This window comes from Micrasema longulum, unplaced genomic scaffold (assembly GCF_059751315.1).
Source record: "Micrasema longulum isolate JH-2025_06_02 unplaced genomic scaffold, ASM5975131v1 h1tg000175l, whole genome shotgun sequence".
Lineage (NCBI taxonomy): Eukaryota > Metazoa > Arthropoda > Insecta > Trichoptera > Brachycentridae > Micrasema > Micrasema longulum.
The window spans coordinates 102229-115058 of NW_028277380.1; the positions used below are offsets into that span (position 1 = coordinate 102229).

Here is a 12830-nt window from a genome sequence, read left to right on the forward strand (position 1 = left end):
ATCCTAAAAGTTTTTCACTAAGACCCGTGGACAAAATAAGCGAAAAGTGAAACTTGGGTTGTGTTAGCCGCACTCAAGTGACTAAAGAGCAGGGGCGAACCGTGTATAGAAGCGATTATGCGCAGCTTACCATTATATTTGACTAACCATAGTAATGTTTTACTGTAACTTTATTTACAGAAAAACGAATAAATAATTACTATTTATGTTAAACCATTTCCACCGTTTGTATTTTTATCCTAATATAAATATTAATATTAATAAAGCGCGCCTAGCGCCTGCGGTGAGCCAAGAAACTAGCCGATTATTCCAGCTTATTTTTTCATATAAATAAGTTTACTATATTTTGAATTTCTTAACCCCAGTACGGGTTTTTTCTCCTAGATTAAACTTGCAGATTACACAAATTATCTGAAGATTCTTGATTCGAAAAACAGTATTTCAATCATTATTTCTTAGAGGCTATTTTTCTTTGAGATGGTACTTTTGACATACGACCATAATTACTTTCACGCGTCATATTGCAGGACATATGGCGCTCGACGCTGCCGTTTTTAGCACTGTTTATTTCTTGAACAATTCGGCCAGTTGACATTTCAATTGAATACCTAATATCGACTGAATTCATAGTGCTATTTTTTATTTATTTTTAATGAGTTATGTATTAAAGTAATGGATAACATATTTATATAATATCATATATCACGAAGTTACATCGTTTGAGTTGATTTCATGGATGAGAGTAGTTGGATCACACAGAACCACAGAAAAATATCAATTTAAAGTATATATTTCTTACATTAAATTATGTACCTCCTATGTAGGTACAAATATATAATTTTTTTTATAGCTTACCTGTAAATAAAAACACCATTCGCCACTGCTAAAGAGCCACATGCGGCTCGCGAGCTGCGGTTTACCAACCACTGACCTAGATGACCATACTTACTGTTCTTTCAAATAGTTTTTAAAATTGTTTAGGTTATGTTCAATCTATTCATATGCCTGTCGATTGGCTTTTTTTATATTTTAAACCAAGGTCATTGTAGAAACATTTTTGTTTGTGGAAGGGAGATGATTCCTCAATCGAGCCGTAAGGAAATTAAAAAAAAACTATAAAAACTTTTTTGTGTTTTAGGGGCATCGTATTCTTGACAGTATTCCCCATAATCCAGATGTGCGCCTTCTTGTTCTCTGTGGGTCACGACCCTCGCATCCTCAACTTGGCCATCGTCAATGACGAAGTTCCCAACTATGAGGATTGCTCCAACACTTCTTTGGTCACAGCAATATACGATAAAACAGAATTCACCTGTCACTACCACAAGCTGAGCTGTCGCTACTTGAACTCTTTAGACAGGGATATTATAGTGAAGGTAAGTTGATTCATTCCATCTTCATTCATTTTTTTTCCCCACAATTTTTATTTGTCTTCAGTAAATGTTGCGCCAGTCTAGCAAAAGCAATTCGAAACTTGTCGACGTGATTAAGCACTTATTATTATTATCATCAGCATCATCCCCCTTTTCGCACCCAGTGGTGCATTGGGCACTGCATTGGTAAACCAAACGCAGCGTAGTTCGATAATTTATCACATGCATTTAAGCGATCAGTCTTAAACATTAGGTGCCGATTCAGGGACTATTAAATACATTCGTTTAAAAATACCCTTTTAAATATATATTTAAAGTCAAATATCGGGAATGGAATCCCGATATTTGACTTTAAATATTACTTACTTTTAATATTGCTCGCATTGAGAGAACATAATATAACCTTGCACTAAAAGTGTTGGGTTTTATTCTCCGAACGGGTAGAATTTTCAAAAATCCCAGTACACTCAGAATTCTGTACAACTCGTTAGTTCGAAGATGGCTTGAGAGTGCTTTAGTGATATGGAGTCCACATGAGGCGAGATATTCCTTCACATTGGAGAGGGGCAAGAAAAGTGTGCTTATCAATTTAATTGATGGATGCATCGAGAAAATAGGAAACTGGAGGGCTGAAAACAGACTAACATTAAACTCATCAAAAACTGAACAACTATGGGTGGCTTCAGCCAGACGACAGAATTTGATCCAGGATACGGCCCTACCCAATGTAGGGAGTAACGCTTTACCCACCGTTAAACTACTGGGAGTTTTACTAAATTCTGACCTTTCTTTTGACGCTCAAATTAGTAGAACGATAAGTTCATGCTTCTACTGCCGGTTGATGCCGCCCGTCAATTAATAAATGCATTTGTAGTGTCTAGAGTTGATTATTGTAATGGTATCTATGCAGGTCTACCAATGAACAAAATGACTCGCCTACAATCTGTATTGAATGCTGCAGCGAGACTTATTTTCAGATTTTTTAAGTTCAGTCATATCACTCCACTACTTCGGAAATTACACTGGCTACGTTTACCACAGAGGGTGGAATACAAACCCTGTTGGCTTATGTATAAGTCACTGCACAACTCTGCTCCGGAATATCTAAAGGAACTATGCATTCCAGATGAACTAGCTGACAGGCGTCTCACGCTTAGATCAGCTACGTCTACGGTGAGAGGAAAATTTATTATACCTCTACGCAAACAGCGCACTAAATTTAGTGAACGCGCATTTGCGGTCGCTGGCCCTATGGCATGGAATGCTTTCCCAGCAAATGTTTCGGGAAAAACTTAAAACTCACTTGTTCTCTAAATCATTTAAATAAATCCTTAGCATGTGACAACAAAATAAATTGTTTTAATTAAATTACAAATTTAAAAGCTCCAATTAAATTTATTTAACAATAGAATCTTTATGTAAAGCGCCCTGAGGTATTATTTTTATTTTATTTTATTTTATTAACATAAACGGCAAATCTGCCTTTTACAAATATTTGTAATATTAACATATTTGGATTAATATTTTTTTTTTTTCAAAAACATGAATATTAAAAACAAGATTTATAAAAAAAAAAATCACACTAAAAATTATTCAAGATTTATATTTAAAAAATAACCTAAAAATTATACAGCATATTACGAAAATGGCGCTATATAAGTTATCCATAATAATAATAATAATAATAATAAAAGGGTTCAGAATTTTTTTTCGAGGTATCTCTATATAACAGAGTTTGGTAATTATCTGTGGCTCTATGCCACCGCATTTTTCTTGGGCATACTAGCGGCTTGAGACCAACAATTTATAACTTCATACTTATCCCTTTTTTCAAGCTGATAAGAAGTTGTATCGAGAACTCAGCCATTTTGGAGAATATAAATTTTTATGATCCGGATGGATATCTCTGACAATGTTAGCACATACCGTAAAACGCTGCAACTTTTCCTACCGGCCACAACTTTTCCTGTTTCGTTACGATTACGATATTTCGCATTTGATTGGCTTTTTCTCACTTTTTACCATTTGGTAGTAATTTTTCATTGTCCTGGCAACACCTTTTTTATTTTTCATAACGCCAACTCCATTGTTGCGCTCTCAGTTGAGCGATGAATGTCGGCAGGAGGAGTCGTGAAATTTTGGTCTCCTAAAACTTTTAAAGTTCAAGAAAAACCAAAAGTGTTTTTGAAAAGTAAAACCGTCCCGGGGTAAGAAAATACTGTATATTTTTCGTATTGTTTGATACTTTTATCAAAAGTACACGATTTCATCAAAAAAACTTGCTAGGCAATGTTGTGCAGTGTTTTGAAAACACGATTTGTACTTTTTGCCTGGTTCTAGGGTTATCACTAGTAGTCAACGTGCTTTATCTTAAATTTGATTTTTTCATTTAATTTAATTTTTTTATTAAACGAAATTTGAATTTATTTGACTTTATATAATTTACCCGGATAAAGTTTTTTTCGTTTATTTCTAGTAATACAAATAAACTTTTAATTATGATTTAAATATGACACACTACTTATATAAGTGTTCGAAACATAACTTAATTCAAAGTTTATCTCTATCGATGATCGTTATAATAAGTTTACAAAATATCTCAAATCTATTGATAAAACGATATTTCGAGGACAAATTGAATACTAAAAATTATGGAAATCTTAATTCTATTGCAGTTATGTGAAAAATGGCAAACAATCAACAGCGAAGAAGGCGTAGAGTAGGAGCTCGTAGTTATTCTGATTACTCGAAGGAAATGCTGGAAGTTGCTGTAGATCTCGTTCGAAGAAAAATTATTTCATCATACGAAGCAGAAAAGCAGTTTGGGATCCCACGTCGGACAATTAGCAACAAAGTCAAAAGCGTACATAATAAACCATTTGGTCGACCTACAGAGTTTTCAACTGAGGAAGAAGCTCACATAGCGGACGTGGTGAATATTTCAGCAGAATTTGGTTGTCCTCTTTCTCTTTTAGATTTGCGTATTGTAGTTTACAACTACCTTTTAAAAAGTGGAAAATCTGCTCTTTTTAAAGGAAAAATGCCTGGTGAACGCTGGGCCCGTTTTTTCTTAAAACGACACAATTTTTCACAAAGGGCAACACAAAATATAAAACGAAGCCGTGCTGCAAAAACAGTAGAGGAAATGGACGAATACTACAGAAATTTGAAAATTTCTCTTAAAGATGTTCCCACCAGTAATATTCTCAATTTTGATGAGACAAATTTAAGTGACGACCCCGGATCTAAAAAATGTATTTTCAAAAGAGGCACAAAACACCCAGAAAGGGTAATTAATGCAAGCAAAAGCTCAGTATCAATCATGTTCAGCGGAACTGCTGACGGAATTTGCCTACCACCTTATGTGGTTTACAAAGCAGATCATTTGTGGTCCAAGTGGTGTGAAAATGGTCCAAAAGATGCTAGGTATAATCGCACCAAATCTGGATGGTTCGATATGATTTGTTTTGATGATTGGTTCAAGACTATAGTTATGCCATGGGCAGACTCTCGTGACGGCGTAAAACTTATTATCGGCGATAACTTGGCATCTCACCTAAGTGTCGAGACAATTCAAATATGTCAAAGTCAAAACATTAGATTTACTTTTCTTCCAAAAAATGCTACACACCTTACTCAACCACTAGACGTGGCATTTTTTGGACCAATGAAACGACATTGGTGTGAAATTTTAACAAATTATAAAGCTGCACACATCACTACAAGCACAATCAACAAATGTCATTTCCCGCAGCTACTGCAGGAGCTAATGTCAAAAATAAACATTACAAAAGAGATCAACATATGTAAAGGATTTGAAGGATCCGGAATATTTCCTTTCAATCCCTTAAGAGTGACATTAAAAATGCCAACACTACAAGAAGAAAATTTTCGTCAATTTGATGCTAGCCTTTTGGAGTTTTTACAGCAAAATAGACAATCACAACCAATAAAAACAGGCAAAAACAGCAAGCTTCCAGTCATACCTGGTAAATCTATTTCAACTGAACAAGCAGAAGAGCTAGCTAAAGCTAAAAAAATAAAGAAGGTTACGAAAATAAATACACAAAAAGAGAAAAAAGACTCAATCTTTTGTTATAACATGCTAATTTTATACTTAACGGTATTTTCAGCAAAATAAGACTATTATTAGCTTGTTTGGTTTTAAGCATATCTAGTTTTTTTAAATATATTCTTAGTGGTTTCTAAAAGTAAAAAGTAACGATGTTGGTTAAACAGTTAGCTATTTTTGTTTTTCGTTTTATTTTTTACGTATGTTTGTTTAGTGTCATAGCTTTTAATATTGTTCCTACTTTGTGTTGCTGAAATTTTAATTACCTGCCTAAAAAGTAACTTTAGGTTTGAGAGAGAAGACTACCTATTATTATAGATATAATAGACTGATATTAATACCTACTGTTACCAACTTTATTTAGATTTACTTCTGATTATTTGTTTAACTTAGGAAAAAATAGAAATAAAAGTGGAAAAAAAAAATCTTTTTTTGGCACAACCCTACACTTACCGACATGTTTGTATGGGAAGTTTGTGGTACCTGCTACAACTCTCCCCATTAGCTGTGAATAAAAATCTATTTCCTTAATGGCAATCATTTGACTGCCGGGGTCAAGCACAGCGACTCTTGCATATGGAAAAAAAATACTATAAAGAGAAACATTATATTTACTGAGGTATTCTTCGAGGCAAAGTTGCGCCTTTTGCACACAACTTTGCCTACGACTTTGAATGCATGTAATTAGGAAAACTTGCAAGATTTAAAAGGATTTGGAACTTATACGGCTAGGCATTAGGTCCGTCTTCCATCTAAAACGCATTAACAGCCATAATAATAAATAGGTTCAGAGATATCTACAAAAAAAGTCAAAATTGCGGCAAAGTTGCAGCGTTTTACGGTACTTTTTTAACTCGCGGTTTCCAGAATCAACCTGCCTCTAATCATGCCGATAGAAAAACCAGTCAGGCAGCTGAACATTATCACTTTAGATGTGAGAAATACACATCTTTCACATCATTAAAACTTTGTTCAAAAGGCAATTACTCTTGATATTGGACAATTTTGTGCCTTTATAATATCAAACCGTTGTTCAAGGGTTCCTGGCCTGATCTCTCTTTCCAATGACACTTCAGCCCACATCGAGCATTGGCCTCAATTAGCTTTCCAACTCCTTCTGGCATCTGCTGCAACTCTCCAGATGGAGACTTCAAGTAATTGGGATGCATACTTTTTTATGTAATCTTCTCACCTCAGCCTCGGTCTACCGACTTTTCTTCTGCCTCTTGGGTGCCCATCTACGACTCTTTTTGGTACCTGTGATGTTGGACATCCCATTGGTGATAAGTAATAAAGAACTCACACGAGAGGTAGTATCATACATGGTCAAAATAGTGCAGGCGATTGTTAAAATAAACCAAAGTAGGGAACGAAATGCCAAACACTCTTCTATTGGAACGGAAGGCCTGTTGACTACTGCCAACAGGCCGGCTTCTCCTGAAGAGTTTTGAGTGGTTTCCTCTCCACATGAGCAAATGCTGAGAAGTTCATGATTGACTCATTTTAGTATATCCTTCCTGATTCTAACAGTTTAGCTAAATTTACATTAGTAAATGTTGTAAATGTAAATTTACATTGTTTTACTTTATTAAAAGTAAAACAATTGCAGAAAAATCCACTTTTTGAAGTATAAACCTTGTATATCATAAACAAGGTAAATAATAAAGCAACTCCCATACAAAAAATAAAACCTATCTCAGCCTATTTAGTCTGATGTGTACAGAGAGCCTGGGAGCTTTATAAATAACTCATCATTTTATCTAGTTCTCCAGGTTTTTCCATCATTCACGAGACACAGGATTTTACGCAGCACTCTCCTCTCAAAGATGTCCAGCATCTTTTGACCTGATATGTTGTACCAATTTGACGCCTTAAATATTTTGTTTTATTTTTCACGTTGTTGTAGTCCAATAAAATGAAAATGAAACACCCGAAGCGTTAGACTACGAGGCGGACCAATGGTTAATCATTATACTGTTTATTTTCCAGACCTTTTATAATACAAATGAAGAAGCCATAAATGCGGTGAAGCAGGGAGATGTGATGGCAGCGCTGTATATTTCAAGTAACTTCTCAGAAAGCATATTCCAGAGGGGAGAAGACGGAAGAGCTGCTAGCAATGAAACCATAGAGAGTAGCTCGCTGTCATATTCGGTTGACATGAGCAGTAAGTTCATATTTTTATAGTCTAAACAGTTCTATTAATGTTATTGTTTGCATTTGTACTTTGGTATTTTCGAAAGGGTGTGTAAGTATAACGTCTATAGATCGATGACACACACACACATGCCAAATGAATTTACCAGAAATCTAGAGCGTTGACCAAAGAAGCATCTCATTTATTACCAACATTATTACACACAGGACGTTAACTCAATGACGAACTCAAATGACAAATCCAATGCTACGTTCTGGAATACATCAACTTCATGTCCGTCATAAAGACGTGAAAAACCGAAGAACGCGACTAATAAAAGAATCACAGGGCATCCTAACATGGTGCAATAACATCATAAGAAAGTTATGTATTATAGAACCTCTTCTGCTTCTCGTCTATTCTGTTCATCAGCAACTAGTGTAGAAGCTCCCTCCTTAAACAAATAAAATCCTACAACGGTTTATAGTATAGAATAAGAGGTCTCGGAAAACTGAAAGTAACTTCGTAAAAGTCCTTTTAAGCATAGCTTCCTGAGCCTTTTCATCTGCTCTTTCCTTACCTAAAATTTTGCTATGTCTTCTTACCCATCCGATATATACATTTTGAGATCTAATTCGTAATTTGTGAACTTTGGATTGGATGTCCATTACAATAGTGTTAACCTAATTCTGATGCACACCGGACATACAATCTGTGAGGATAGTTATTTGTTTCCATCGATTAGGTGGCTTCTTCATAACTAGATAAATGTTTCTTTTATTGCAAAGATCTCCACCTAAAACACCAAACAGAAGTCGTAGAGTTTCAAAGGGTACAAACGCTGCACCGATCTTGCCGTACAAAAGACTGCCATCAGTGAAAATTCTCAATTCATTCTGCTCTATCTCAGGTAGAGTTTGATCATTGTAGTTGTGATTTATTCGATATCATGGACAGTATTAAGGGGCAAGCGAGCTGACCAAATAACGTGGTCCTCATTATATGCTGACCGAGAGGAACAGAGGCATACCACACATCTGGTGCCTGATATCCCAGGGTCCCAATAATAATGGGTTAACATAGTTACCTTTAATTGTCTGGAAAATAAAATCGATTTTTTGTACGAAAGTGTGTAAAACTTCGTTGTTAACCCGTAATTGATGTGAATAAGCTACTAAAGCGGTACTTTCAAAGGTTTTCTGTCGACCCAATGAGGCTTGGCCGAAACCAAGTGAGGGTTATCACTAGAGCTCTTAAAGTGCACTGAAGATTGAATAAAATTGCTAGAATGAACTTTTCTGAAATTTCTTGATAAAGGTTCTGTAGTGCAGATGATAAAACACCTATACACATTATAAAATGTGAATGTGATAAAAAAGAAGCAGTCACATCATCAGAGGACCACTGGCTAAAACCCTTACCTTATAGCCCGATACTTTAAGGATCTGGGCTTGGAGGGAGAGATTAGGCAATAAGAATACACGTGTCCTCCACCCAGTAGCCAGGCTCTTTAAAGACCTGGGCTTGAAGAGACATAATTAATTTACGGAGACCCGTCACAATAGATCTACGCAGGCACAGAGACGTCAGAAGCTTATATAGCACTCACCCCCATTTTTTCAGAATAAGAATAAAAATCTGCAATTGAACATGAACATGGCCTGCAGCTCTTCTAACGTTACTTGCTCGTTGGCATAGACCAGCGATTTAATATAACCCCAAAGAAAAAAGTCTAAAGGGGTTGAATCGCATGAATGAGGCGGCCATTCGCGAGCACCGTTGCGTGAGATGATTTGCTCGCCAAACTTAGTCTTTAATAATTCGATTGTATTGTTCGCCTTATGGCACATTGCCCCGTCCTGTAGGAACCACATATCGTCCAAGTTCATAGCGTCGAGCTGGTCCCAAAAATATTCCAATATCATAGCCCTGTAGCGATCGACACGTTACTTTTTTCGCCTGTTGTGTTGATGAAATTAAATATTTCCGCCCTGGTACTGATGATTTCATAAAATTTCAAATATATGTTTCGACAAGAGAAAAATCGTTGGAGGTTTTTTTGTAGTTGATTAGAGTCGTTTGTGGAATTTGACTTCATGTTTATTGTTCGCCATGCTTGGCAATTTTTTTTTCTTTCTTTTTTTTAGTTTGGGTGAAATGCAAACAAACGTACAAAGAAATGCACATTATTTTCATATTCAATTTTTCATCTGCACCATTCTCATAAAATAAACTAATGGTGCGTAGGACACTAATACCTACACCTATTCACAAATACTCAACGTATTGCCTTTGTTTATTTAAGTTTTATTATTATGGCTGTGAGACTTGGACTCTGAAAGTGAACACTATGAATAGGCTGGAGGCTTTTGAGATGTGGTTGCATCGCAGAATGCTTAAGATATCTTGGACAGATCTGATAACGAACTCCGAAGTCTTAAGTTGAGCTAGAACAAACAGAGAACTCTTAACCACCATAAAAGTTTGTAAAATTTCATATCTGGGGCATATAATGCTTGGAGAAAAGTACCACTTGCCTCATTTAATTTTGAAAGGCAAGATTGAGGGTCACAGAGGGGCTGGAAGAAGACAGATGTCCTGGCTGCGAAATATACGAGACTGGACTGGCTTCAGGATTGTGGAGCAGATTTTTCGGGCAGCACAGGACAGGGAGACTTTTGCCAGTGTGATTACTAACGTTAGGGATACCTGACGAGGCACTAAGAGAAGAAGAAGATTATGATATTTATATTTCTTTGCTTTATTCTTATGTCTTCTTTTTAATACACATTTATATTTTTAAACTTTGATTTAAATATGACATTATAAAAGAAAATATTATGCAAATAATATGTGACACAAAATTTAGTTTGTATAATAAATATGTGTTAATAGGATTAAATTCTTCCCGTTTAAAATCTTGGTATTGTAAATATGAAACGAAATGGAAACGTTATTGTTTTTTTAAATATGGATCTTTGTATGAATAAATAAAATAATTACATATTTATTAAAATAATGATAAATTTTTTAATACATTCTCTTTTCAGATCATCAACTGTCCCTCTTCCTTAAGAAAAAGCTGTATGAGGATTATGAAGAGTACTCTAGGAATTTGCTTAAAGATTGCAACTTAACTCCGAGACTTGCAAAGATTCCTATTAACTTTATGGATCCTGTATACGGAACAATTAAAAGTTCCTTTACCGATTTCATGGCTCCTGGCTTGATGGCAACGTAAGATTTTATTTATTTATTCAAGACTTATTATTATAAATATTTCACTTCTATCTGGTCCCCTAAAATAAATAGAATACATATTTAATTTTCATTTTCCAAATTATATAACTTCTTTAAAATTTCATAACCTTCACACAGAAGAGGTATTTTCGATCAGGTCCCCTCCAGACAAACTAGACCAGTGTTTCCCACGGGGGGGCGTACGCCCCACCGGTGGGGCATACCGCCTCAGAGGTGGGGCACCACTCTTCAGAGATGAGACACGTCGGCATTCCACATACAAAGGGGAATACTCATCGGTCATACAAAAATATGCCGGAGATGTACAAAACTGAAATATACACTAAATTGTACTTAAAATAGAATGAAACCCATTACGATTTCAATAATTATCTGAAAATACAGAAACTGTGCAGGATGTAGGAATAATGGCGTGGATTTGCAAAGAAACTAACACAAAATATCTTAATATTACTTTGCATGCCAGAAAATTATTAATACCCTTTCCCTCATCTTATTTGGTGGAATGTGGTTTTAGCGTAAGCGATTTACTCATTAAAAAACGAAATCGATTGGATATAACTAATAGAGGCATAGAGGGGACTTAAGACTGAAATTAACTAAGTTAAATCCGGACATCAAATTTTTTTGCAGCAAGAGTAACTGAATTTAATCATGAATTAGGCGTCAATTTCAATTGTCACTCGTGTTTTATTATTGTTTTCATTTGTATTTTATTCTACTTAATTACATTTTCAATTTGTGTTTTGTAATCATTTCAGTTATAATATATGTATTAGAATAGGTTTTATTTAATTTCATTAGGGGTTTATATGTTTACAAACATATTACAATATGATTTAAAAATTTACTTGCTGTTTCGTTTCCTTAAAAAAGGTGCCAGTGGGGCATCTGACTTTTGAAAAGACTAAGACATGGCACAAAGAAGGCTGGGAAACACTGAACTAGACTTTTTGATATTTTCTATATTCCTAACGTTAAAACTAATCATCGGAAACATTCTATCATCCCTTGTATATGTGAAACATTTAACAAGAATTTGAATAGTCTTGATATATTTAACACTCCATTTAATAGGCACAAAAGTTAACTAATAGGCTTGATTCAGAATAACAGAGAATAGATGATTTTTTTGCTCTTTATTTCTGGTCAACAAATCAAATGCAATTTTCCACCTTACTTTCCTTCATTCATCCTTCATCACTCCTCATCAATTTCCTTCTTTTCCTTCCCACCATCTCCTTGTTCTGTCCACATTACTTTTATTATTTTCTAAATTTTTAAAGTTTTGTACAACTGATGGAAGAGTTGAGGAAATGTGGATGTTCAAACATAGGCAGAATGGTGAATGTTACACAGTGTGTAAAGTGTAAAGTGGCCACTCAAACCAGCCAATGATAGTTCGTAAGCGCTGTAAATGCCTAGACTTCCATATTCCCTTCTCTAAAATCTTTTCCCTCCCTGTTGCAACAAATTTAGATATGAATAACTCTCTAGGGAGGAAACCCAGCCATTCTGCAAGCATTTGGACAAACTGGCGTAACTATTTCTTGAGGCAGACCATTCAACTCATTCACAGATCTGCATGAATAAAATGTTTGATTGGTTTATTAAATTTGTTCTGTATTTGTAAAATTAGCTTACAAATAAATAACCTGTAAATATATAATTCATAAACTTCTAAGTTACTAAAAATAAATAAACTGGCCATTGTTATTTTTAGGATCCTATTTTTCTTGGCGACAGCGGCAACTTCGAATCTTCTTATATCAGATCGATTAGAAGGAGTTTGGGACAGAACCATTGTGGCAGGAGTACACAGTACTGAAATCCTAACTGTTCATATTGTTATCCAATCGATTATCATTCTCTTGCAGGTAAACAATCTCTCCATAACTCCTCCTTCTTTATTTAACACTTACACCTGAAAAACTATATATATTTTTTTTTTATATGTATATTTGGACCCCTGTATTTAGTAGCCTTA

At 35.1% G+C, this 12830-nt stretch overlaps 1 protein-coding gene and 1 long non-coding RNA gene across 2 annotated transcripts in view; both read left to right on the top strand.

Moving 5' to 3' along the window:
* Nucleotides 1-12830, top strand: part of LOC148283957 (ABC transporter G family member 20-like) — a 98036-nt gene that overhangs the window by 80984 nt on the left and 4222 nt on the right. Inside the window, exons 8-11 of the mRNA XM_088242892.1 lie at nt 1139-1376; nt 7435-7612; nt 10633-10819; nt 12567-12720. Of these exons, the coding sequence (XP_088099018.1) occupies nt 1139-1376; nt 7435-7612; nt 10633-10819; nt 12567-12720 (757 nt within the window). The remainder of the gene's footprint in view (nt 1-1138; nt 1377-7434; nt 7613-10632; nt 10820-12566; nt 12721-12830) is intronic.
* LOC148283958 (uncharacterized) lies at nt 3473-5417 on the top strand. The gene is made up of 2 exons (XR_015825462.1): nt 3473-3580; nt 4049-5417. It is a non-coding gene; the product is annotated as an uncharacterized LOC148283958 (long non-coding RNA).